General features: G+C 51.7%; 4 protein-coding genes across 14 annotated transcripts in view; 2 read left to right on the top strand and 2 right to left on the bottom strand.

Moving 5' to 3' along the window:
* The first annotated feature begins 258 nt into the window (after positions 1 to 258).
* Positions 259 to 2,082, top strand: PARD6A (par-6 family cell polarity regulator alpha). 5 transcript variants are annotated; one of them, XM_045533534.1, is made up of 3 exons: positions 259 to 410; positions 763 to 985; positions 1,206 to 2,082. In XM_045533534.1, exons 1-3 carry the CDS (start codon positions 348 to 350, stop codon positions 1,955 to 1,957), a joined length of 1,038 nt encoding a protein of 345 aa, XP_045389490.1. In that variant the 5' UTR covers positions 259 to 347; the 3' UTR covers positions 1,958 to 2,082. The 5 variants fall into 5 exon arrangements, with proteins under 5 accessions (XP_045389490.1, XP_045389489.1, XP_045389491.1 ...); XM_045533533.1 differs by having other exon boundaries at positions 267 to 410; positions 1,203 to 2,082; XM_045533535.1 differs by having other exon boundaries at positions 276 to 398; positions 1,203 to 2,082.
* Positions 502 to 7,458, bottom strand: ENKD1 (enkurin domain containing 1). Of its 4 annotated transcripts, XR_006730427.1 has the most exons (9): positions 5,813 to 7,458; positions 5,531 to 5,725; positions 4,785 to 4,957; positions 3,584 to 3,709; positions 3,323 to 3,486; positions 3,087 to 3,223; positions 2,897 to 2,997; positions 698 to 969; positions 509 to 592 (listed from the first exon to the last, which is right to left on the bottom strand). XR_006730427.1 is itself a non-coding variant. In XM_045533526.1 (8 exons), the coding sequence occupies exons 1-8, from the start codon at positions 6,399 to 6,401 to the stop codon at positions 967 to 969; spliced, it is 1,488 nt and encodes a 495-aa protein (XP_045389482.1). In that variant the 5' UTR covers positions 6,402 to 7,458; the 3' UTR covers positions 502 to 966. The 4 variants fall into 4 exon arrangements, 3 of the variants coding, with proteins under 3 accessions (XP_045389482.1, XP_045389481.1, XP_045389483.1); XM_045533526.1 differs by having other exon boundaries at positions 502 to 969; XM_045533525.1 differs by lacking the exons at positions 509 to 592; positions 698 to 969 and having other exon boundaries at positions 2,622 to 2,997.
* C20H16orf86 (chromosome 20 C16orf86 homolog) lies at positions 6,253 to 8,177 on the top strand. The gene is made up of 4 exons (XM_045533538.1): positions 6,253 to 6,498; positions 6,704 to 6,930; positions 7,304 to 7,521; positions 7,617 to 8,177. The coding sequence occupies exons 1-4, from the start codon at positions 6,400 to 6,402 to the stop codon at positions 8,024 to 8,026; spliced, it is 954 nt and encodes a 317-aa protein (XP_045389494.1). The 5' UTR covers positions 6,253 to 6,399; the 3' UTR covers positions 8,027 to 8,177.
* Positions 8,178 to 9,495: 1,318 nt separating this feature from the next.
* The window catches only part of GFOD2 (glucose-fructose oxidoreductase domain containing 2), a 43,892-nt gene continuing 30,760 nt past the window's right edge, over positions 9,496 to 22,627 (bottom strand). For 2 of the 4 annotated variants that reach the window (XM_045533529.1, XM_045533530.1), the window contains exon 3: positions 12,570 to 14,120. In XM_045533529.1, coding sequence (XP_045389485.1) covers positions 13,222 to 14,120 — 899 coding nt within the window. In that variant the 3' untranslated portion in view covers positions 12,570 to 13,221. Of the gene's footprint in view, positions 11,566 to 12,569; positions 14,121 to 22,627 lie in introns of those variants that run through there. The other 2 variants (XR_006730428.1, XM_045533531.1) reach the window with 2 other exon arrangements.

The following is a 22,627-nucleotide window of genomic DNA, read 5'->3' on the forward strand; positions in this document are numbered from 1 at the left end:
TATCGACAAAATGCGCGGTCTTGCCAGGCCAGTGGAAAAAAACAGTACCCAGCGCCCGATAAATGTTACTTCCCTCACTCTTCCTTCGGATTGGCCGAGCCCCCCTCCCCCAGACTCCGGGGAAGCGCGGATCATAGCGTAATGACGTCAGAGCTGAGGAAGGCTCTTCTCCACCCCCGCCTCCGTTTCCTAGGAAACGTGGACTCCGTGTTCCGCTGTACGTCGCTGCCCGCTTGACGTCATGGTCCGGATGGGGGGGCGGGGCGGCGCCGGCTGGCCGGCCGGGCTGTGCACCTGCGCCTCGGCGGGCCGCCTGGGGCACCGTCCCCGGCCCGCCAGGCCCCGCCATGGCCAGGCCGCAGAGGACCCCAGCGCGCAGTCCCGAGACCATCGTCGAGGTGAAGAGCAAAGTAAGGGCCCCTCCGGCCCCGGCACTCCCAATTCCCTTTCTCCCCTTCCCGGCTCCTTGGTCTCCACCACCTCTTTCCTCCGTCCTTCGCGTCCTATTCTCCTCTTCTGCTTGCTTTCCTCCATCCATCCATCCTCCTTCCTTCCACTGCTGACCTCCAGAGTCCCTCTGGGGCCTGGGTACCTGGAAGGCGGGGAGAAGACCTTCCCTTGTACTGGAGCTGAGGTCTAGGCTTAAGGCTTAAGCTTTTGTAGTAGCCCTTTTTTCCCACCCCTGCCAGCCTCCGACCTGTGGTGAGAAAAGGATGCAGGCTCTGTCCTGACCCCTTCTCTCCCCCCACCCCTGGCTTCCAGTTTGACGCTGAGTTCCGACGCTTCGCGTTGCCCCGCGCTTCAGTGAGCGGCTTCCAGGAGTTCTCGCGGTTGCTGCGTGCCGTGCACCAGATCTCAGGCCTGGACGTGCTACTTGGGTATACGGATGCTCACGGTGACCTGCTGCCCCTCACCAACGACGACAGCCTGCACCGGGCCCTGGCCAGCGGGCCCCCGCCACTGCGCCTACTGGTGCAGAAGCGGGGTGAGAAGGATGGGATACAGTGGGCAGCCTCTGTGGGGTAAGGTGATGGGGCAGGTCTACAAGGGTTAGTCTATGTGCACGGTGCCCAACCTTCACCCTCTGCAGTCCCTGCCCTTGGCCTGACCTCCAAGTGGTAGAAAATAGCTACAGTGCCCCCTGTAAAGGGCCCAAGTGGGAGAGCAGGGTCTCTGATCTCAGCACCTCCCCTCTCCTGCAGCAGAAGCTGACTCCAGCGGCCTGGCTTTTGCCTCCAACTCTCTGCAGCGGCGCAAGAAGGGGCTCCTGCTGCGGCCAGTAGCACCGCTGCGCACCCGGCCACCCCTACTAATCAGCCTGCCCCAAGATTTCCGCCAGGTTTCCTCAGTCATAGATGTGGACCTACTGCCTGAGACCCATCGACGGGTGCGGCTGCACAAGCATGGTTCAGACCGCCCCTTGGGCTTCTACATCAGAGATGGCATGAGTGTGCGTGTGGCTCCCCAGGGCCTGGAGCGGGTTCCAGGCATCTTCATATCCCGCCTGGTACGTGGGGGCCTGGCTGAGAGTACAGGGCTGCTGGCAGTCAGTGATGAGATCCTTGAGGTCAATGGCATTGAGGTGGCTGGGAAGACCCTGGACCAAGTGACGGACATGATGGTGGCCAACAGCCATAACCTCATTGTCACTGTCAAGCCTGCCAACCAGCGCAATAACGTGGTGCGTGGGGCATCTGAGCGTCGCACAAGGCGTCCCTCTGCAGGGCCTGGGCCTGCTGAGCCTGACAGCGATGAAGACAGCAGTGATCTGGTCATTGAGAACCGCCATCCTCCCTGTTCCAATGGGCTGTCTCAGGGACCCCCACACTGGGACCTGCACCCTGGCTGCCTACCTCCTGGTGCCCGCAGCTCTCTTCCCTCCCTGGATGACCAGGAGCAGGCCCATTCTGGCTGGGGGAGTGGCATGCGAGGAGATGGTGGTGGTTTCAGCCTCTGAGAGGCAAGGATGCAGCCCCTTGCCACTCCAGGCTGCTGGGACATGGCAGGGACTTCACAGTGGGAGTTTTTAGCTTGCCCACTAGGCTTACTCAGCAAGGGGAACATTAAAGGTTTTCTATAAATGCAAGTGATGGTATTTCTGTGTCCAAATCCCAGCCTCCTCCGACCCTACAAGCTTGCCTTCTGTTCTGGACATGAGGCAAGAATGATAATGGGGCCAGGCACGGTGGCTCATGCCTGTAATCCTAGCACTCTGGGAGGCCAAGGCGGGAGGATCGCTCGAGGTCAGGAGTTCGAGACCAGCCTGAGCATGAGTGAGACACCCATCTCTACTAAAAATAGAAAGCAATTATATGGACAACTAAAAAATATATATAGAAAACATTAGCTGGGCATGGTGGCGCATGCCTGTAATCGTAACTACTCGGGAGGCTGAGGCAGGAGGATTGCTTAAGCCCAGGAGTTTGAGGTTGCTGTGAGCTAGGCTGATGCCACAGCACTCTAGCCTGGGCAACAGAGTCAGACTCTGTCTCAAAAAGAAAAAAAAAAGAAAGAAAAAAAAAAGAATGATAATGGGGAGAGCTTCCTGCAGTCAAAAAGCAGGAGGGCCGCTGGATGTGGCATTTCTAGGGTAAGAAAAGCTCTTATGGAAACAAACCCCACTGTGTACAAAAGGTTTAATTTTGACAAAAGCATTAAAAGGCTGGGATGGCCCTTCTGCAGCCACTGGTGGCTGGGAAGAGTGCTCTGGGGATATTGCCCACCACACTCCTCCTGTCTTTGGACCTCTGCTCTGTGATATGGCCTGACCCTGCCCTTTGCAGTCATGTGGTGATCCTCCTCATGGACCTCCCTGCCACTACCCCCACAAAAGGGCTCAGGCATCCATCTTCACAAAGACTTTGGGTCGGGAAAAGATCTTGATGGCCTCTTCTACCTGCATCAGCTTCCTGTCCAGCTCAGCACGGTGGCCCTGGGCTCTCAGCGAGTCTGCCCCAGCAGGCAGCAGTATCAGCTCACGCAGCAGCTGGCTCTGGCCTACAGGGGGCCCAGGAACAGTGAGTACTTGGCAGGGGTGAGTGGTCCCCAGTGGGCTCCCCAGCCAGCCCCCTTGTCTAAGTACTCACTCTGGAGCAGATTGCTCAGCATCTCCAGTCGCTCGTTCTCAGGCATGCGAGTGTGGCCAGGGGGCATGGTAGGGTCTGGCTGGCTACGCTGGCGGGCCTCAGCCTCCTGTCGCCACATATCCTTGCGCTCCAACAAGCTGTGGATGCACACGCTCAGGGTTGATGACCCCAGGGCAGAGGTTGGTTCCCACCCTCCACAGGTGCCCCTCACCCTGGGTTTGGGTAGCGGCACCTACTAGCGGGGCACGTGGCCCTTCTGTGTGGCATTGTAGTGCTCCTGGGCTTGCCGTTGCTGCTCTAGCACCTGTGCAAGGACCTGCAGCGAGCGGGAATGCCGCCGGGGGGCCTTTCTGGCAGCTTGGACATTGCGACTAATGAAGTCCACACCCGGGCCTGGCCCCTGCAGGACATGGCAAACACGATAGGGAGCAGACAGCACTCTGTTGTGCTCCTGCACCCCTGCCCACCAGGATCCCTGTCCCCACACATCCTCTCACCTTAGCTTTAGGACCTGGTGGGGTTAGCTGGGAACCAGGGACACGGGGCGGTGGCAGCCCAGGTCCACAAGGGGAGTGGGCCCGCAGAAAGTGGGTAGACTCTGTCCCAGAGGCAGGGCCAGGTTTCTGGAGGGTAGGGCACAGCAGAGAGAGAAGTCAGGCTGAAGTCAGGGTCTCAAGCCACAAGACAATGTCTCTGGCTCTCCTGTCCCTCAGGACCTTTCTTTTCTTTTTCTTTCTTTATTTTGAGACAGGGTCTTGCTCTGTTGCCGGGGCTAGAGTGCAGTGGCATCATCATAGCTCACTACAACTTCCAATTCCTAGGCTCAAGCCGTCCCTCTGGACCTTTCTATCCCTATCCCACCAGCTCTTCTCTCTTGAAGGAATACTTCTCATCAGCACATAAACACGTGTGAGTCTCTCACATCTTTAAGAAAACTACCTCCTCTACCTCAGTCCTGGTCCAGCCAAGCTTCCTGGCTGTAGCTCTACCCCCCCAAGTTTCCTGACAGCTGGCCTCCAAGCCTTCATATCCAGGGGGTTACACTTGCCTGGTCTCACTGTCCTCAACCTGATCATCAGTAACTCCTGGATCTCACTCCTGAGATCCAGACCCAAATATCCATCCATTTCCTGGACACTACCACCCCCTGCAGACCCACAAATGCTTCTGCCTCAACACATCCACACGTGCCCTCATCTTTTCTCACTCTTGCTCCTCCTGAGTCCTGGATAAAGGAATGGTGCCACTATCTACCCAAGACAGAACCCTCCCCCAGTACCCACCCTGCCCTTCCCACTATCCTTTATTTCAACTAATAAAGGTTGAAAAGTGGCTTATGTGACCCTTTAGGTGGTCCAGCTGACTTCCTGGCTTAACCTCGTGCTCTTCTCCCCTCACAGTGAACTGTACCTAACATCCCCACTGCCTACATTCTCACTAGTCTCAGGACTTCTACCTGTGAGGGCCTATCTCTACAGAATGTTCTCTTCCACTCTTCCCTTGACTAATTCCTACTTGCCGTTCATGATCAACCCAGCCGTCACCAGTTCTAAAGTGGCCCCTTAGCCCTACCCTGCAGCAGAGCCAGGTGTCTCTTAGTCCTCTGTGATGTTCCTCCCTCCCCATAACCCAAATCATGGTATAACTGCCTGTTGGCCAACAAGATAGACAATATTTCTGGCTCCCCAAGGCAGGTACCTGGAGCTGGGCCTTGACCTGGGACTCCACCTTGTCGTATTTAGGTGAGCGCCACAAAGCCTTCAGGGGCCTAGGCTGCCCCTGCTCGCGACTTCGCTCCTGCTCTCTGAAGCGCCTCTGGATCTCCCTGATCCGCCTCAGGTTCTCCTTCTCATGGTCCTTAGGGCCTTTCCCTGGGGAAAAGATGCTGCCAGGCTCTGCCCTGCATATGGATCATGCAATCCAATTTACACCAGTTCACACACAGGCCCACACCCTGCCCTCTGCAGAAAGAGCTCCTGGATACCTCCATCTAAGTTAGACCCTAACACACACTCTACCTCATCACTTTGTTCCCTTCCTTACATAGTAAATATCTTCTGATTATTTTCTACATTTTAAAGTAGATCATTCATTATCTCGTATATTACACTCATCTCTTTACTTGTTTATTGTTTCCCATATTGACCGGATGATGCCCATACTTGTCTTCAACCCAGTTTTCCTAGCACCTATGGGCCTGGCACACAATAGGCGCCCAATAAACGTTTCACTGACACATAAATGCATGAAGCAGAGCAAGTGCTTGGCGGGGACTTCATTTAGTCCACTCCTGCGAGGAAGTAGTATATTTTCTCCTCCTTTTACAGTTGGGGAAACTGAGACTCCGACAAAGCCTGTGCCCAGGTCAGGGAAGAAGGAATAGCTGCTTTGATCTCAGCTTTTGACCTCCAACTGCTTTGCTGCTCCTTGTCCCAGGGACTTACTCTTGAGAGAAGGCCCCGGACCTAGGGAGATGTCCCCGAGTTGCAACAGCACGCCCACAACGCCACGCTGGCCGTGCTCCAGGATCTCTCGGGCTCCGGGACCAATGCGCGGGCCACGGGGTGGGATGGCGTCCAGGTCCCGGTCTGAGGTCAGCAGGTCCAGCTTGAGCGCGTTTCCCTCAAGGCGCCCTTGGGCTGCGGGGCCGGGCGGAGTGTGGCGCTCAGGGATGGAGTGGGGGCCGATACCCCAACCTCACACCACCGCAGCACCCCCCAACTCACCTGAGGCCGGCCGCCGGTAGTAGTCAGGGCAGAGCGTAGGGTCTGGGGGGATGGGCCCCGAGATGCGGGACGGGCCCTCGCACATGTCGCGCCCTATAGCGGTGCACCGAGACCTGGCAGGCGGCGCACCTCCTACCCCGGAACCCCTCCCCCTGCCCCACGCCTCCTCCCTGGACCCGGACCCAGACCGTGCCTTCCATTCCCGGTCCCCTCCTGCCCTCGGGGCACAGCCTGCACTCGCCTCCTCCGACCCCAGCCCGCTTCCCTTCCCGCTCGCGGCCCCTCCCCCGCAACGCTCGGGCAGGGGCTCACTTGAACAGCTTTGGCGCCAACGACGGGAGTTGTTGTTGCCAGGCAACACTGGCTTCCGTCCGGAGGTCAGGGGTTGATAACCCTGGCGCAAAGGCTTCTGGGGGTTGTAGTTCAGCTGAGGGTTGACGCACGGCCACCAGCCTCTCTTCCCGGCTGGACCATCACTTTCCCTCCCAGCCAGTCTCCCGGTCAGCGCGGGAGGCCACGGGTCCAGCCCCTCGGGACCCACCCTGCCCCCCAAGCAGCCGTCGAAGATGCACTGACTCCGCGCTGCCATGGCCTCAGCAGGGGCCGAGAGGCAGCCAGGGGCCCAGGAGGCTGTGGGGCCGGTACAGCTCGCAGAGGCGCCCGGTGGCCACGCTCAGACCTCTGAGGTGACCGTCAGACTGTCAAGCCTTCAAACACTTGTCCGCGGTACTCTAGGGGGCCGAATTCTAACTGCCAGGCCGGCCTCTACAGGCGGGAGGGGTGTGGTCTGGTGCCCTTTATCTGGTGTTTGATGTCTAATGGGCGTCCAATGATTGATCCTTATATCCTTTGCCTGGCCATGGTGACCAGTTACCTATATGTCACCTCTAGTGTCCACTGATGGGAGACCAGTGCCTGGTGCCAGCCCATGAAGCCTGCCAGACCCAGGGTGAGGACAAGTGTCCAACAGGAGCAGCCTCAGAGCCAGAGCTCCAGGAGAGACTCACACTGGAGGAAGAGAGGCTCAAGCCAGAGGTGGTGGCACTAGAGGAGAGAGGCCCCAGGCCTATGGCCTCCCATGTGAGGCCCAGCCATGGTCCCAAGAGGAAACCAGTCAAGTAAGGGGGCTTTCAGAGGGAAGGAGTTACAGGCGGGGGTGGGGCTCACAGGGCAGTAGGATGCCTAAATCCTGCACTCCTGCAGGGCAGATTCTTGTCCCCTGCCACTACCATCAATCTCCACCCCTTCTGTTCCTCAAGAGCTGCGTAGGGAGCACCAAGAGAGATGGAGCCTCAAGGTCTTATAGAGGACTGAGCTCACATGACCTCTGGGCTGCTGTTGGGCTTGGCCCCTCATCACTGACTAGGAAGGGGACAGATATCTAGCCATACGATGGTGGGCAGGCAGGGCTATCCCCTGGGCTCAGGGCATAGGAGCCAGGGGCTGAAGGCTGGTTCCTCAGGCCTCTTGTCCCTGGCTCTGGTCCTTCAGCCTTCCAGGGCCTAGCCACCATGCCCATCCTAGGACCGAAGCTGAGCTGCCACCCGGGCTGCCACTGCAGAAGGAGGAGCCAGAGGGCAGCCAGAGTGAACCCTCACCATCTGCCAAACAGCACAAAAAAGCCAAAAAGCGCAAGAGTCTGGGGGCTCCCGTGCTCCCAGCTGTGGCCAGCACAGTGTCTGCACCCTTGGAGACCTTGGGCCTGGAACGTGAGTGACAGGGGCCTTCCCTTCTCCTACTGCCTGCTGAGCCCAACATGGCACAACCCAGTGCTCCAGCACCTGCTCTGCCCTGGTCCTTGCAGGAAAGGCTCAGCGCCTGCGGCCCCTGTACCAGTACATCAACTATTGCAACCCTGAGCTGAACCAGGCAGGGGAAGGGGACAGGGAGGCTGAGGTAGAGGTGGAGGCTGAGTCGGAGCTGGTTCTGGTTCCCGAGGAAGCAGGTGTGGAGCAACTGCAGGACTTGTTGCCCATGGCAGGTGAGCTGGGCTCAGGCCTCGCTTTGCCCTGCCCCAGTACATTAGTGCCCCCCACCCATGCTCTGGCTCCCCTAGGAGAGGAGGCTGGAGAGGAGCCTGGGGCTTTGTCCAGCCTTGGGGTGAGTGGCCGCCTCAAAGCCGAGGTGGATAAGTCAACCCAGGTGGACATCGACAAGATGCTGAGTGTCTGTGCTGCTCCACTTGTCCCTCCCCTCTCTCCTCAGTACAAGTGACTGTCCCGCCCCACTGATGGCTCCCCTCCCAAGCCTGAACCAGGGCAGCCATCTATGAACCTAGGTCCTCAGGTGGAAGGGGGTGAATTAGGCCCCTGCCCCTGCTTGGGACCTTGGGCTCATTGGAAATAAACATTTTTCCTTTTCTAAGCTTTGTGATTCCTCAAATATGATGCCTGAATTGGGAAAGAGGCTGGGAAGAAAGGTGGACTCACCAGTGCAGGAGTTGAAGGCTGATTGGTCATCTGGATCACCAGGACCTTGACAAATTACAGATTCCTGGGCACCACCTCAGACCTAAGTGAATCAGCAGTGGGGGTGGGGCAGGGGTGGGGCCTGGTTCTGTGTATTTAAAGGCTTCCAGATGAATCTGGGAGGTGAGAAGGAAGAACTTGTGGGCAGAGAAAAGAAAGAATGTCAGGTCATGGGAAGCAGGTGTTTGGTCCTCCTCCCTCTCTCCCAGGGAGGAGCCCTGCATTTGGTCTGATCTCGAGAGGACCAACACTTGGGATCCCCCTCTGAGGTGGTAGAGTTCATTTGCCTGTCCCAAGAGTGACAGCTTTGGAATGTTTTCCATTCATTGCCAGACTTTGTTCATGGAGTAGCCCCTGGTAACAGGGCATCAGTGACTTTTTCCTGGCAGGCAGGGGGTGGTGGTAGTGGTGAATGTATTCCCTGGAGCCCAGTGGCCAAGCCATTGGAGGATTGCTGCTGCCAGCCCTCAGGAGTCTGGGAGAGCCGGCCAGGCTTGGGAAACCCTCACATCCTGCTGCCTCCTGTGTATGCCTCAGACACCTCAAACATAGGGAATTCCAAATTCAGTGGATAATTTCCCCTGCTTCTGACCTGCTTTTCCTCCTGTATCTTATCTACATAATTGTTCAATAAGAATCTGGAGTGTTACCCCAGACCCAACCTATTCTTTGCTCCCTGATTCCTAAAAGCTAATCAGGCATCAAGGCCAATGAGTCTACCCTCTCAGGCCAAGAACCTCTGTGTCCCAGTCAGCACCCTTGCCTGGACCACTGTCATCTCCAGGCTCCCTAACCCTAACCCCTAACCCTAACCCTAACCCACTTTTCTCCCTGCCTATGGTCCCCAGCCCACCAATCCATCCTGTGGCCCTGCTATACATACACACCTGAACCCCTGATGGTGTCACTCCCCCTCTGATACTCTGTTCCTCTTGCCCTAGCTGACTTAGAACTTTTCAGCAGCTTCCTGTAATTTCCTGACCAACCAGCCATGCCTTTTCTTTTTTAGAGACAAAGTCTTGCTCTATTGCCCAGGCTGGACTGCAGTGGTGTGATCATAGCTCATTGTAGCCTTGAACTCCTGGGCTCAAGGGATTCTCCTGCCTCAGCCTCCTAAGTAGCTGGGATTACAGATGTGTGCCACCACGCCCAGCTAATTTTTTAATTTCCATTTTGTAAGGGCAGGGGTCTTGTTATGTTGCCCAGGCTGGTCTCGAACTCCTAGCCTCAAGGTATCCTCCTGCCTTGGCCTCCCAAAGTGCTAGGATTACAGATGTGAGCCACTGCACCCGACCAAGCTATACCTTTTCTTACCCTGACTCTCTGCACATGGGGCTTCCCTTGCCTAAAATGCCTCTATTCTCTCACCCCTCCACCTGGCTAGTACACACATGCCCTTGAAAAGTCAGGATACCCTGCTTGCTGCTGAGCCAGGCAACACCCATTCTTGCCCTGAATTGTAGCACCTACATGCTACTGTCACGTGGGCTAGAACCATCTTTGGGACTAGACTGCAAACTCCCCAAGGGCACATCATTGTATCACATCCACCTGAAAGCCCCTATAAAAGGCACCAAAGTAAGGAAACCAAAGTGAGGGGTGGAGGAAGCTACGGGAGGGACAGGTCAGAATTTGAAAGGCTGAGGCCATCCAAAGTCCACAATCATTTGTGGGGCCCCTGGAATAGTGGCCTGGCAAGGTCACTGGAGGGAGTGGGATGGGCAGGTCCAGGTGGCAGCAGTAGGATGAAAATGGGCATAGTCTCAGGCTGCTCCCTCCTTTCAAGAGTCATTTGGATGCTCAATGGCCCCGTGGCAAACATAGGATGAGGACATATATTCCTCTTTCTGCCTACAAACTTCCCTGGGTAGTGATTTGACCACCCCAGGTGATACTGTCCACAGGGGCCATGCAGAAATAACTGGTCTACAGATCCTGAGGCCTATTACCGGATGGGCTTGTCTAAGCAGAGTGGGTAATGGAAGCCGCAGGAAGGAACAAGTCACTACTGCTCCTACAAGCTCACTCTAAGGGGGAAATGCTGAGGCAGCACAATTTAAGGAGACATGTGAGACCAAGGACCAAGGCGGTGGGACCACGGGAGGTAGAAGTGGCTGCCACTTCACCTAGGGGAGAAGTGGTGACCAGGCAGGCCTCCAGCTGACTCCTGGAGAAGCTGGTGCCTTCTAGGCAGAGCACATGTCAGGGATGAAGCCCTGCTGGTGTAGAAGATGGCAGCCCCAGGCAGGGCAGCCTCAGTGTGGCTGAAGCAGAAGGCATGGCCATCAGGCCAGGTGGGGCAAGTCTGGGGTGATGAGGCGTGTAGAAAGGGAGGGATCTTGGCCTGACATTTTGGAGAGGTTGCTGGGGCAGCAGTGTGAAGGGCAGATGGGGAATGGGGACACTGGGGACAAGGAGGTGAGAAAGCAGTTGCCACTGGCTAGGTGAGAACAAGGCCTAGATTTGGCTGGAGGCTAGAGAATAAGCAACAGGCATTTTGGAAGTTTTCTTCAGGTTGCTGTATCCCAGGGCAGAAGCTAACTGCATTTTCACTGGCCTGGAAAAACTTTACTTTGACCCCAAGAAGAGTTGGTAGCACCCCGAGATTTGGGAAACAGGTCCTGGGAGATGCTGCTGCCTCCCTCCAGGAGGGGGAGCTGCAGGACAATCCTGGGACCAAGTTGCAGGTTCAGTTATCCCTAGGGACCAGAACTCTTCTGGCTTCGGCCACAGGCATCAGGGCACCTCTCTCCTCCCCATTCCTGATGTGGGACCAACCAGCTCTGATGCCCAAGAGACATGATGGTAAAGATGTCTGAGGGATAGGGGGTGATACATACCTTTTGCCATGGATCTAGGCTCTGCAGGGGGTGCCCTCAGAGAACCTGGGGCCCTCATAAAAATGGCTCTAAGTCCACTGCAATCTGCCCCAACACTTCTGGGAATCCGTCTTTGTTAACAGCAAAGTCCTCTAAAACCTAAGTGCCACTCTGGGTCAGCAACATGGCCCTTTCTTATGTAGGAGCATCTGAACAAGGCTTGTGCTTTCCTGATCAATTCCCAAATTTAGGAGGGATACCGACATTCTCATAACACATGAAGGACTGACCTGGAGCTGAGCTGACTGTCCCAGGGACAAAGGGGCAGCCTCTTCTTTAACTGTCAAGTGTCCTGATTGGTTGGTGGGTGCTCTCTGTAGTTCACCTCCTAGTTCAGGCCAGGTTGAGATTCCTGTTGCAAAGAGGGGTGATGTCCGGCACTCAAGAGTCTGAAGATTCACAAGTGCTGGGAAAAAGCATAGTTCAGGGTCAGGCTCTGTAGTTAGTCACAAGGTCCTGACCAGGCAGGCTCCTGGCTCCATCACTTACAGGAGTTAAGTAACTTTGCTTCTGTGTCTCAGTTTTCTGATCTAAATAATGGAAATATTAATAGTAGTACCTTCATTCTATGAAGGGGGAGTTGAAAAAAATCACAGTAGTACCTTCACAGAATGGTTTGGAGATTAAATGAAATAATATACATGAAGCGTTTACCTGGGGGGCCCAGCATGCAACAAGCACACTCCGACATTAACCCTTGTTACTTTATCTCACAAGGACAATGTTTGAAACCAGGACATACAGGAAAACAGGCCTGGTGACTTCTGTAAGGGGCTCCAAGAGGAAGAGGAAGCCCTCCCTGGGCATTTCTGGCAAAGAGCCAGGGCAGGGAAGGGAGGAAGGTTGGAGAAAGGAAGAGAGTTTGGTCCAGGTTTAACAATGCTGGCAGGCTGGCAAAGGAAACAAAGGAGAGGACGTGTCATTTCTCAACCGCCCCCCTCCACCTCTGACTGACATGGTTAAAAGGCTATCCCTGGGTAGCAGAACTGATAAAAAGCACTGTTGTTGACTGGCTGTCTGGGTCAGGTAGTATTCAGCCAAACCTGCTCCCAGGAGCAATGCATGGAGCCCTTCCTCCTCATGCTCGTCCCCCCACCCCCTGACAGCTGTCCTGGAGCCAACACCAGGGTTTTAGGAACAGAAGCCTCCTGGCCTCCAGCCCAGGGAGGCTGCCAGCTCTCCCACTGCCTGCTGAAACAGCAGGCCCAGCAGCAGCCTACGGGGAAGTCTTGAGTCCTGTTCTCTGAGAAATACTTTTCTCTGGAGGCCTCCTGGGATTTGGCCGTGAGGGAAGAAGCTCGGAGAGGAGGGCGGGCAGCAGCAGGAAAGAGAAAAACAACGATCTACAGCAATAAACAAGCCTTTCATTATTAAAGAAACCCAACCCACCAAACAAAAACCACATGCCATGATGTCATATGTTCTGATTTATTTATTAGCATTTATCAGATGTTCTAAAGCTCTCCCTTGCCGCCTCTTTGCCAAATCAGGGGCCCTCTTCCCTAGGTCAAAAGCCCCTGTGAGCTTACCGAATAAAGAAACCCCTCTGCTCCCCATCAGAGAAGGGTCAGCCTGGAGGCTGGAGGGCCTGGTCACATGGGAGGGCAGGTGAGGATCCCTGAGGGATGACTTGGTGCCCTCACCATTCCTGAGATGCCCCAGCCCAGGAAGGGCATGGACACATGCAAGGCTTCTTGTCATTTCTCCTCAGGCCTCAGGATCAGCCCAGCTGGCTCCTGTTGTGCTTTCTTATCATCCTGTTAGGATCACAAATCAGGCTGATGAGCCCACAAGTTGAGCTTTTACTGGCCTTGCTCACTAGCATAACTGTGCTGGCCCTCTGAACCGTGGTGACAGGAACGCTCACCACCCTGCAAGTCTGAGGAGTAAATGAGCCGCTGGAGCGGGTGCTCTCCCAGGGCCAGCTTTGGCTTCACCCAGCCCCAGCCGACTCATTAAATGAAAGACACTGTTTTGCTACAGCCAAGCCCCTCCATCACGTAACAGCTCCTGCTCCCCTCCCTGGTCCCTTTGCCCTGTGGCAGGGAGCCCAGGTGCAGGCTCAGAGGTTATTACGCTGAAGCGCCTCACACAGGTTCTGGTTGGTGTCAGGCTCCTCTGTCAGCACCTCCACAGTCTCCCACTCCCCAGACCGGCTAGACCTCTTGATGGCATCCACCACACTCTGCATGTACAGCCCATCTTCGAACGAGGCAGCCATGGACACAGGGGTGCGGTCCCAGGTGCGGCGGTCCCCCTGCCCCTGGAAGGACTGGCGCAAGGCCTGCACCATATAGACCATGCCTTTCAGGTAGAGCAGTGGGACGTCCTGGGGCCCCTGTTCAGGCAGCCCTGCACCCACTGCCAGCGAGTCCCTCAGTAGCAGCTCTTCTTGTGTGGCAGAGTTCTTCTGTCCATAAAGGTCAGCTCCCCGGGCAACAAGGCGTCCTGCAGAACCCACCACCATGACCTCATGCACAAAGGCGCCTGGCATGTTGAAGTTGAGTGTCACTGTGCTACACACACCCCCACCCATGAGCATCTGGAAGAAACAGAAGTCATCACTGGTGACATGTCGGATGCCACGGATGGCAGCGTTCTGTCTCACGAAGGTCTTAAGCAGCCCATGCACCTTCTCAGCTCTCCGGCCGGTCAGGTGGGTCAGCAGGTCCACGATGTAGGTGCCCATGGTGTGCAGGCCCCCACCGCCCATGAGCTCGTCACAGATCCAGCCGTAGCTGGGGCTTAGGAGGCTGCCTGAGTAGATGCGGGCATCGCAGATCATCACTGCTCCCACGTAGTGCTCTGCGATCAGCTGCTTCATGCGCACAAAGGCAGGCAGGAAGCGCAGCACGTTCCCCACCAGGCTCATCAACTGTGGGTAGTAGCGCGAGGCTGTCACCATCCGGAAGGCATCCACTGACGTTGCTGCCTTCTCGCAAACTACATTCTTCCCGATACCTAAGAATAAGACACAACAGGAAATCTCAAAAGTTCCAAGGGGGAATTTCTAGCATGAAGGCCTGCCCTGAGCATCTTGGACCTGCCAGCCCTCATATCACATGAGCCAATTTCTTAAAATAAATCTCTCACTCACTCTTTCTAAACATCCGATTGGTTCTATTTCTCTGGAGAACCCTGACTAATACAGGCAAGCTGGAGAGGCAGACATGCTTCATGGACATGTCTCTATACCATCATGGATTTGTTAGACCATCAGCTTGGGGCAAGAGAATCTAATCCATATAGGGGATGGGCTTTGCACTCTTGAGTCATAACTCCAGACAGGGCTCTAAGACTCCCTGCAGATTGTTCTCTGAAAACACTGGTCCAACGAATTAGAATAGTCAAAAGGCCAGAAAATGCTCAGCTCTAGTAGGAGGAGTGAAAATAACCTTTCTGTCCTCATTCCCATTCTGGCTACATCACAGCACGCGTGCATTAAAAGAGAGCAAAACAAAACCAGACAAAGATCAAAGAGAGTGAGCTAGAAGACTAAGCAGCTTCCATATAAGGAAATTGAAGAGATTAATACAGCTCCATGTTTCAAGATGAAAGCTTATGAGAGTATGAGCAGCCACAAGACACCAACACCTGCGGTACTCCTGTGTAAGCTTGAGGGTGGTTCAAGGAGAAGGAAATCCTATGTTAATACCTTCAAAAGAAAACTTAGAAAGCCCGAGAAGCAGTATGGAATAGACACATACTGAAATTTAAAAGTTATAGGAAGATGGGGAAGGGTGAAGACACCCAGCTATTCCAGTACTCATTCTACAGACAATGCCCATGGTGGGTGACTCAAACCCCACTACCCTAGTTCTTTCAAGAAGTCACAGACTTCCTGAAGGAACAAGTTCAAGGTTTGGTGGGAGTGCAGAGAAACTCCCACTGAAGATGGCAAGATTGGGGAAAACTTCACAGAGGAGTGACATCTTAAAGGACATAAGGGGGAAAGGGCATCCAGACAGAGGGAACTGCATGTGCAAAGGCACTGAGGCAGCAGAGGGCCAAGTTAGGATTCCTAAAATCCTGCGTGTACACCAGGAAATGGGACTGGAGGAATTACATGGAGCCTAAAAGCAATGTGGGAAATTGGATAGGTGGTTGGTAGTATCACTCACAAAGACATTTAAGGTAGAGGGGAAGTTTGGGGGTAGAATCCAAAATTGAGCATCACTCACAAAGACATTTAAAGTAGAGGGGAAGTTTGGGGGTGGAATGCAAAATTGAGCTCTTGATACTCCCCTCCCTCAGGTCTTCCCCATCTCACTCAATGCCAACTCTGCTGTCAGTTTCTCAAGCCAGAATCACTGGAGTCAGCTTTCATATCCTACTTTCAATCTTAGTAAATCCTGTTGGCTTAGTCTTCAAAGTATATCCCGAATCTAACCAGCTGCCACCTTCTATCCAAGTCACCACTGTTTTTTGCCTGGATCATAGCAATGGTCACTTAATTGGTCTCCCTGCTTCTTTCCTTGCCTGCCTAAGTCTCTTTTTTTTTTTTTTTTTTTTGAGACAGAGTGTCACTTTGTTGCCCTGGCTAGAGTGAGTGCCATGGCGTCAGCCTAGCTCACAGCAACCTCAAACTCCTGGGCTTAAGCAATCCTACTGCCTCAGCCTCCCGAGTAGCTGGGACTACAGGCATGCGCCACCATGCCCGGCTAATTTTTTTTTTTCTATATATATTTTTAGTTGGCCAGATAATTTCTTTCTATTTTTAGTAGAGACGGGGTCTCACTCTTGCTCAGGCTGGTCTCGAACTCCTGACCTCGAGCGATCCACCCGCCTCGGCCTCCCAGAGTGCTAGGATTACAGGCGTGAGCCACCGCGCCCGGCCTGCCTAAGTCTCTTCACAACAGCAGCCAGGGTAATTCTGTTAAAACTTAAGATGGGGGCCAAGCACAGTAGCTCACGCCTATAATCCCAGCACTTTGGGAGGCCAAAGTGAGAGGATCGCTTGAAGTCAGAAGTTTGAGACCAGCCTGAGCAACACAGCAAGACCCCGCCTCTAAAAAAAAAAAAAAAATAAGCCAGGTATGGTGGTGTGTACCTGTAGTCCCAGCTATTTGGGAGGCTGAAGCAGGAGGATCACTTGAGCCCACAAGTTTGATACTACAGTGAGCTGTGATCATGACACTGCACGCCAGCCTGGGCAACAGAGTGAGACCCTGTCTCAAAATAAACAAAACAAAAACAAACCTCAAAAAACCCTCTAATGGCTCCTCATCTCATTCAGAATAAAAAGTCCTTACAATGGCTCACCCCTTAGGCCTTGATGCATGATCTGTGCGCCCATCCAAAATTTTCTTTTTGCTTTCTTTGGCTACTTCTGCTTATTCTGCTCTAGCCACTGAATGTACAAGATGAGAGCTGCTGTGCAGGAGGCCCTGGTGTTTGGGGAGAAACAATGACCACTAAACAATGGAAGACAGACAAGGCAGGGCTGAGCCTCATGAACATGGTCAGGACACAGTCTTGGTCTGGACTAACTTGTGTGCTTAGTCTTCTGGTTGAAGACCATCCTGAGTAATGTGAGCACCAGACTCCTACTCCAGGGCCACCCAGGCTCCACTCTGGCACTCCACAGTGCGTCCTAGTTGGAGGGGCCTGGAAGTCAGACTGTGCCTTCTTTAGGTATGCACATCTCCAATAACCCTGGTGCTCATTTCCCCCAGTTCCCTGAATGTTTTCTTAGTGTTTTCAGATGGGGCAATGGTTGGGACACAGATCATTTCCGATGGCTTACTGTAGGGTGCAGCTTGTCCTGATGGGCTGCGATGGATGGTGTTCACACAGGCTCCACAGAAACAATGGTAACCACAGACAATAAATCTTGCAACAAAAAAATTAGAAAACTATACAAATGACTGATATCCTACATGATGAATGGGCCCCAGGACAGCTGACCCAGGAAGAACCATTTATTACTGGTGCTGAACTCAAGCTTTGGAGCCAGAAATTTCTGTATTCAAATCCTGGTTCTTTCACTTCATTATTAAATGACCTGGGGAATTTCTAAATCTCTCTGGCTTTCTGTTTACTATAAAATGGAATTTTACAGTTACAGGGAAGAACGGAAGACTAAATTAACCAAAAGAGTGTATATATAAAGTGTCTGGCCCAGCACAGCTCTGTCAATGGTACATTTTATTAGCACCACCATGGGAGGGACTGAGCTGATGTCATAAAAAAGGGTGCATTGTGATTTGAATTTTAAGACTCACACAGAAGCTACATTTTCCAGGCAAATAATTTCTATGTTGAGTATTTCAAAAATTTCACTTCTGAAAAAGATGTTTTAAAATCAATGTGAACAAAGATGAGCTTTCTTATTATATGTACTGTTTATTAGGCTTCTCATAGAGCCAGGACCAGCCCAGCTATTTGGAAGCTCACATCCTCACAAAGTCCACAGGAGGTAAGTTGGTACCTTTGGTTAATCTTTCCAGCTCCCCTCACGTCCTACTTCCACCCTTGCCACCTTGACTCTGAAGAATACCGAAGAGTATCTGCCATTTGTACATGTGGGCATCTCAGGCCTGAACTACTAGGATTGTGAACCTCAATGCTGTAACAAGAAGGCAGGCAATGTGGACCAGTAGTCTATGATATCACTCAAATTCTTCAACCTATGATACTCTTCAGTCTCCTCCTCTTCTCTAAATAACAGCGGAAGCCTTACAACAGGTGCTGGTAGGACAACAGGAGAATAACCAGCCAAGTGTCACACGCCCAGGGCAGGGTGGCCAGGCCCTTGTACAGAGGCCTGGCAGAAGGGGCTCTGCAAGAGAATAGCCCCTGACTGCTATCACTACTGCTTCTGGAGGGTCTCCAATGTGTTCCCATACTTGTGGGATTTCCAGATTAGGGACAGGAGAATCACAATTCTGGGGGAGAAACCTGCTCTTTGGCTGCTGAACACATATGGCTGACCAGGGAGGGAGGTAATGAGGAAATAAGGCTCTCAGACATAAACACCCCATCTGAGAGCTGCAGGTCTGGCCAATCCAGAAGCTTCCTGCCATAACAACTCACTGTTGGGGTTGGGCGGACACTGCAGTGTGAGGTAGAGAGGAGGAGGGTTGAAAGGAAAGGGCCTTTTATGACTGCCAGGAGTTTGGGGGTGATAAAACTAGGATAAGCCATCTCTGTTTTGTGCCAGGAAAGATCAGGGAAGAGGGGGAGACCCTCCTCTTGAGCTCAAACAATAGTAGAGCTTTTAAACTTAGGACCCAGTAGTATTATCAGTGTGAGAATTAAAGGCCATCTTGAGTTAAACAGGCTCCTGGAGGCCAGCTACACAGGGTCTTTGGGTTGCCTTGAAAGACACATTTATATAAGTTTATCTAGCTTTCCTGTTAGGAAGTTAGAGGAGAGATTAGAGAAGCTGAAAACTGCTTTTTGCCTCTAGGGAATGAGAGAGATGGTTGCTGAGTGCTTTGTGGCTTAGATTTTCTGTAGGGTAAACAATTTCAAGCTACAAACTTCTCTCTAGTTCACGCTCCCCAGATTACCTAGGAGTGCCTTCCCCTTGAACAATGCCCAGGGAAGCTGCCCCAAGGCTGCTGCAGACCACTTCTTTGTTCTCTAGTAACATACCACAAGGACCAGGTTCATAACTCTGGGCCTAGGAACACCCCTGTTTCCCCATCTAGAGGCCTGGGACTAGATAAATGATTTCAAACAGCAGGGTGGAGAAGCAGCCCAAGAAAAGTACATTTATGTTTTTAAAAATCCTGGGAGTCTACTATTTTTTTTTAAAATGAAAAAGGTCCTACTACTAGAAAAATGAGTTTGAAAGCCACTAGACTCTATCACTCTTGCCCATAGCCCAATCTCCACTTTTTCTGGGTTGTAGGGCCATGTGAGCTCCCTGGCTCACACCAGCAGACTGGGCTGCACGGATAGAGTTTGTGAATGGCTCTTTGACCAGTGTGCCAGGCCCTGTGCCAAGCACTGGGGGCACAACATCAGGCATGGTCTCAAACTTCAGAGAACTTACTGTTTAGTCCATGGGTTCAAATTATCATACAAATAAATGTAGAACTGTACTTGTGATCAATGCAATGAAGATGACATAAATGGTAGAATGTGAGGATGTAGCAGGATCTGACCTGGACTGGGGGTCAGGGAAGGCTTCCCAAGGGCCTGGTCCTCCTGGGATTAAATTATGTGGGTCGGGTAGCTTGAGGAGTGATCTTTTGTTATCTCAAAGCCCATAGGAAAGGTTGGCAACCTTAGTGTTTTTCTATTAAGCACAGAAGTACCAAGAACTGGGAACAGAAACCCACCTTTAAGTGACAGACATTCAGCTGTGGGAAAGATACTGGGGCACTTCCGACATTAAAATACAGCTTCCTGAACTACTTCTGAACTGAGGAATAAAATATTTCTGGGCCCCACCCTCTCCCCTTTAATGAATTTATGGGAAAGCTTTAAGAATGAAATTGAAGGTGGAAGAAGATGAAAAAAAAGGTCAGACCAAAGTAGAAAACAAGATGCCACAGAAAGAATTGTGGTATGAAAAGCATACCTCTGGAGGGTAAGTCCAATACTTAATTTTAGGAAAAACCAGTAAGAATGAGGGCAAGCAACAATCTCTATGGCCTTAGAAGAGAGGTAAAAACAGAATGCTCTAACAAGGAGAGGAAAATGCAATTTTGCTTACAGCACTAAGATGTAGTGGGATGTAACCAAGCTACCATACCTTAATGTTCCTGGGCCTCAGTTTCTTTAATTGAAAATGGAGATGTTACATGGATCAGTGGCTCTCAATATTTAGCTTGCATCAGAATCACCTGCCAGGCTTGTTCAAACACAGAAATTCAGTAGGCCTGGAGTGGGACCTAAGAATTTAGATTTCTAACAAGTTCCCAAGTGATGCTGATACTGCTGCTGCAGGGACAGCACTCTTGAGAACTGTTGGACTAGACGTTCTCTCCATGGTCTTTGCAGGCCTGACATTTCAATGATTTCATGCCTGTGAAAGCCAGAAGAAAATACAGTACTACTGATGGGTCTAAAAAGTTTGAGAATATGCCATATATATATCCTTCTGCCTGCAAATCCGTGTCAGTGTTGCACACTTCAGTTTTGCTTTCTAGTCTTTATGACTCACCTTTCATAATGTTTAGCATAGCACAATGCAAGAAGGATATATATATTTAGGGACAGAGTCTTGCTATGTTGCACAGGCTGGACTCGAACACCTGGGTTCAAAGCCATCCTCCCCCGAGCCTCGCAGGCAGCTGGGACTACAGGCGTGTACCACCATGGCCAGCTAAGAAGGACATTGAATAGAGACTTTAGGTAATTGTGATAAACTTCTCACAGGCTCAAGGTCTTGGAAGAGCTGACCTAAAATTACAATGCCTCCACGACCAGAGAGCTTAGTGATTATGCCTTTTTTCCCAGCTCTAAAAAGACCACAGATCTAAACCTTATATCCTTAATTGAAAAGTAACACAAGGAAAAAGAAAGACAATAAGAGATATAGCCCCAATAACAGGAAAAAGACCTATATGGGAGGGGGCAGGGAGGGGAAAAAAATCCCTATGGGAGAAAGGAAGATATAGAGGTGGTCCCTCAGTTACAGATGAGAGAACATCTGCAGGTCAGATTTGTATGTAACTCAGATCCCTGATGAACAGCACATATATGGTAATAATAATAATAACAATACTATAATGGCTCATATCTGGTAATAATAATACAGTATAATACTGTAAAACTAATGCCCCTGTACTGTAATAAGTTACAGAAACTATTGTGCTTGCTCATTTAATTCAAACAAACAGAACATAAAAACAAACTCATACAAAAAGTATATAGGAGATAAGAGAAATTTCAAAAAAGAACATTAAGGGTTAATACTCACCTACTGTTGCATCAATGCTAGGCTAATAGGAATGTTACTTATTTTTCTAACCAAGTCAATAACCTTTCTATTTCAATAATTAATCCACTGTTTAGTAATAATTAATGCTTTCATTGGAGCACTGCCTTTCACATGTTCTATTATTCTCACTTTATCCTTTATAATTGTTCTGATACTTGAGCAATTGAAGCCTAATGCTCTCCCAATGAATGATGGTGTCTGGCCTTTTTCCAAATGCTTAATTCTTTCTTTTATTTCCATTGTAATCACCTTCTCTTAGTACAGGCTCACCAGGACTTGTAGTGGACTTTCCCTTTGGAGGCGTGATCATAAGGGTAAACACAGACTCACAAAATTGAATAAAAAAGTTAAGATGAAAAAAGTGATGTTAGCCAGGTGCGGTGGCTCACGCCTGTAATCCTAGCACTCTGGGAGGATCACTCAAGGTCAGGAGTTCGAGACCAGCCTGAGCAAGAGTGAGACCTCGTCTCTACTAAAAATAGAAAGAAGTGATTTGGACAGCTAAAAATATATATAGAAAAAAATTAGCCGGGCATGGTGGCACATGCCTGTAGTCTCAGCTACTCGGGAGGCTGAGGCAGAAGGATTGCATAAGCCCAGGAGTTTGAGGTTGCTGTGAGCTAGGCTGATGCCATGGCACTCTAGTCCAGGCAACAGAGTGAGACTCTGTCTCAAAAAAAAAAAAAAAAAAAGAATTCTCACTAAAAAAAGTGAAAGCACACAAGGAGTGAACTGTATGGTCACAATAGGTCCTACTGACTCCTTTAGGGCCTGAGTGGCCAGTGCCCTGGGCAGGTCCCCATTGACACAGGCTTTCTCAGCCCTGCCAACATGGCCCTGAGATCACATACCTGCAAGAACAGACCAAAGACCCTCACATTCATATCCTCCTTCTACTTATAGCAGACATACAGAGAGAAGACTGATAGCCCTGCTTTGCCAAGGGCTGAGACACAAGATTCCAGAAGCCCCTGGTCATCCCTGCTCCTTTTTGTTTATGTGACCCAAAGTCCACCATTTTCTCGTACCAATAACTAGAAAACAGCAAGCTTGTTGCCAAAGAACCCTCTTTCCTCCTGCACAGATTGGAAAGGGTATCTGTGTGGACCCTAAAATTCAGGAAGACTGAGAGCCTCCGGAGCTCTCTGGACACACCTCATCTCTCCAGCCTGCATTCATGCCACAAGGGATGGCAAGAAGTCAAGTGACCACAGTGGCTTGATTCCCCTTGACACAACCCTCTGCTGAAGTGTTGACTTAGGTCTACTTCTAAATTTAATCTGGAGCCACCATCTGCCCTCCCAAGAATCTGGTGTCCAATGAATAGCTCCAATGTCACATATCAAAAGGTAAGCCACCTATAATTTTTTGGCCAAAATTTACATCCTCCAAACTGACAACCAGACTCAAGTTCTTGCTTACTTCAAGGAACATTTACCCTTCCCACCCCACTGGGCCAGAGATGAAAGATAACCTCTTATGGTAGTCCTCAGAACAAGGGAGACATAAGTAGTAGAGCCTTAGGTCCTCCATCACAGCAGGGGCCAGGAAGGATGGTGGTCACCCTCAT

Source organism: Lemur catta, chromosome 20 (assembly GCF_020740605.2).
Source record: "Lemur catta isolate mLemCat1 chromosome 20, mLemCat1.pri, whole genome shotgun sequence".
Classification (NCBI taxonomy): Eukaryota; Metazoa; Chordata; class Mammalia; order Primates; family Lemuridae; genus Lemur; species Lemur catta.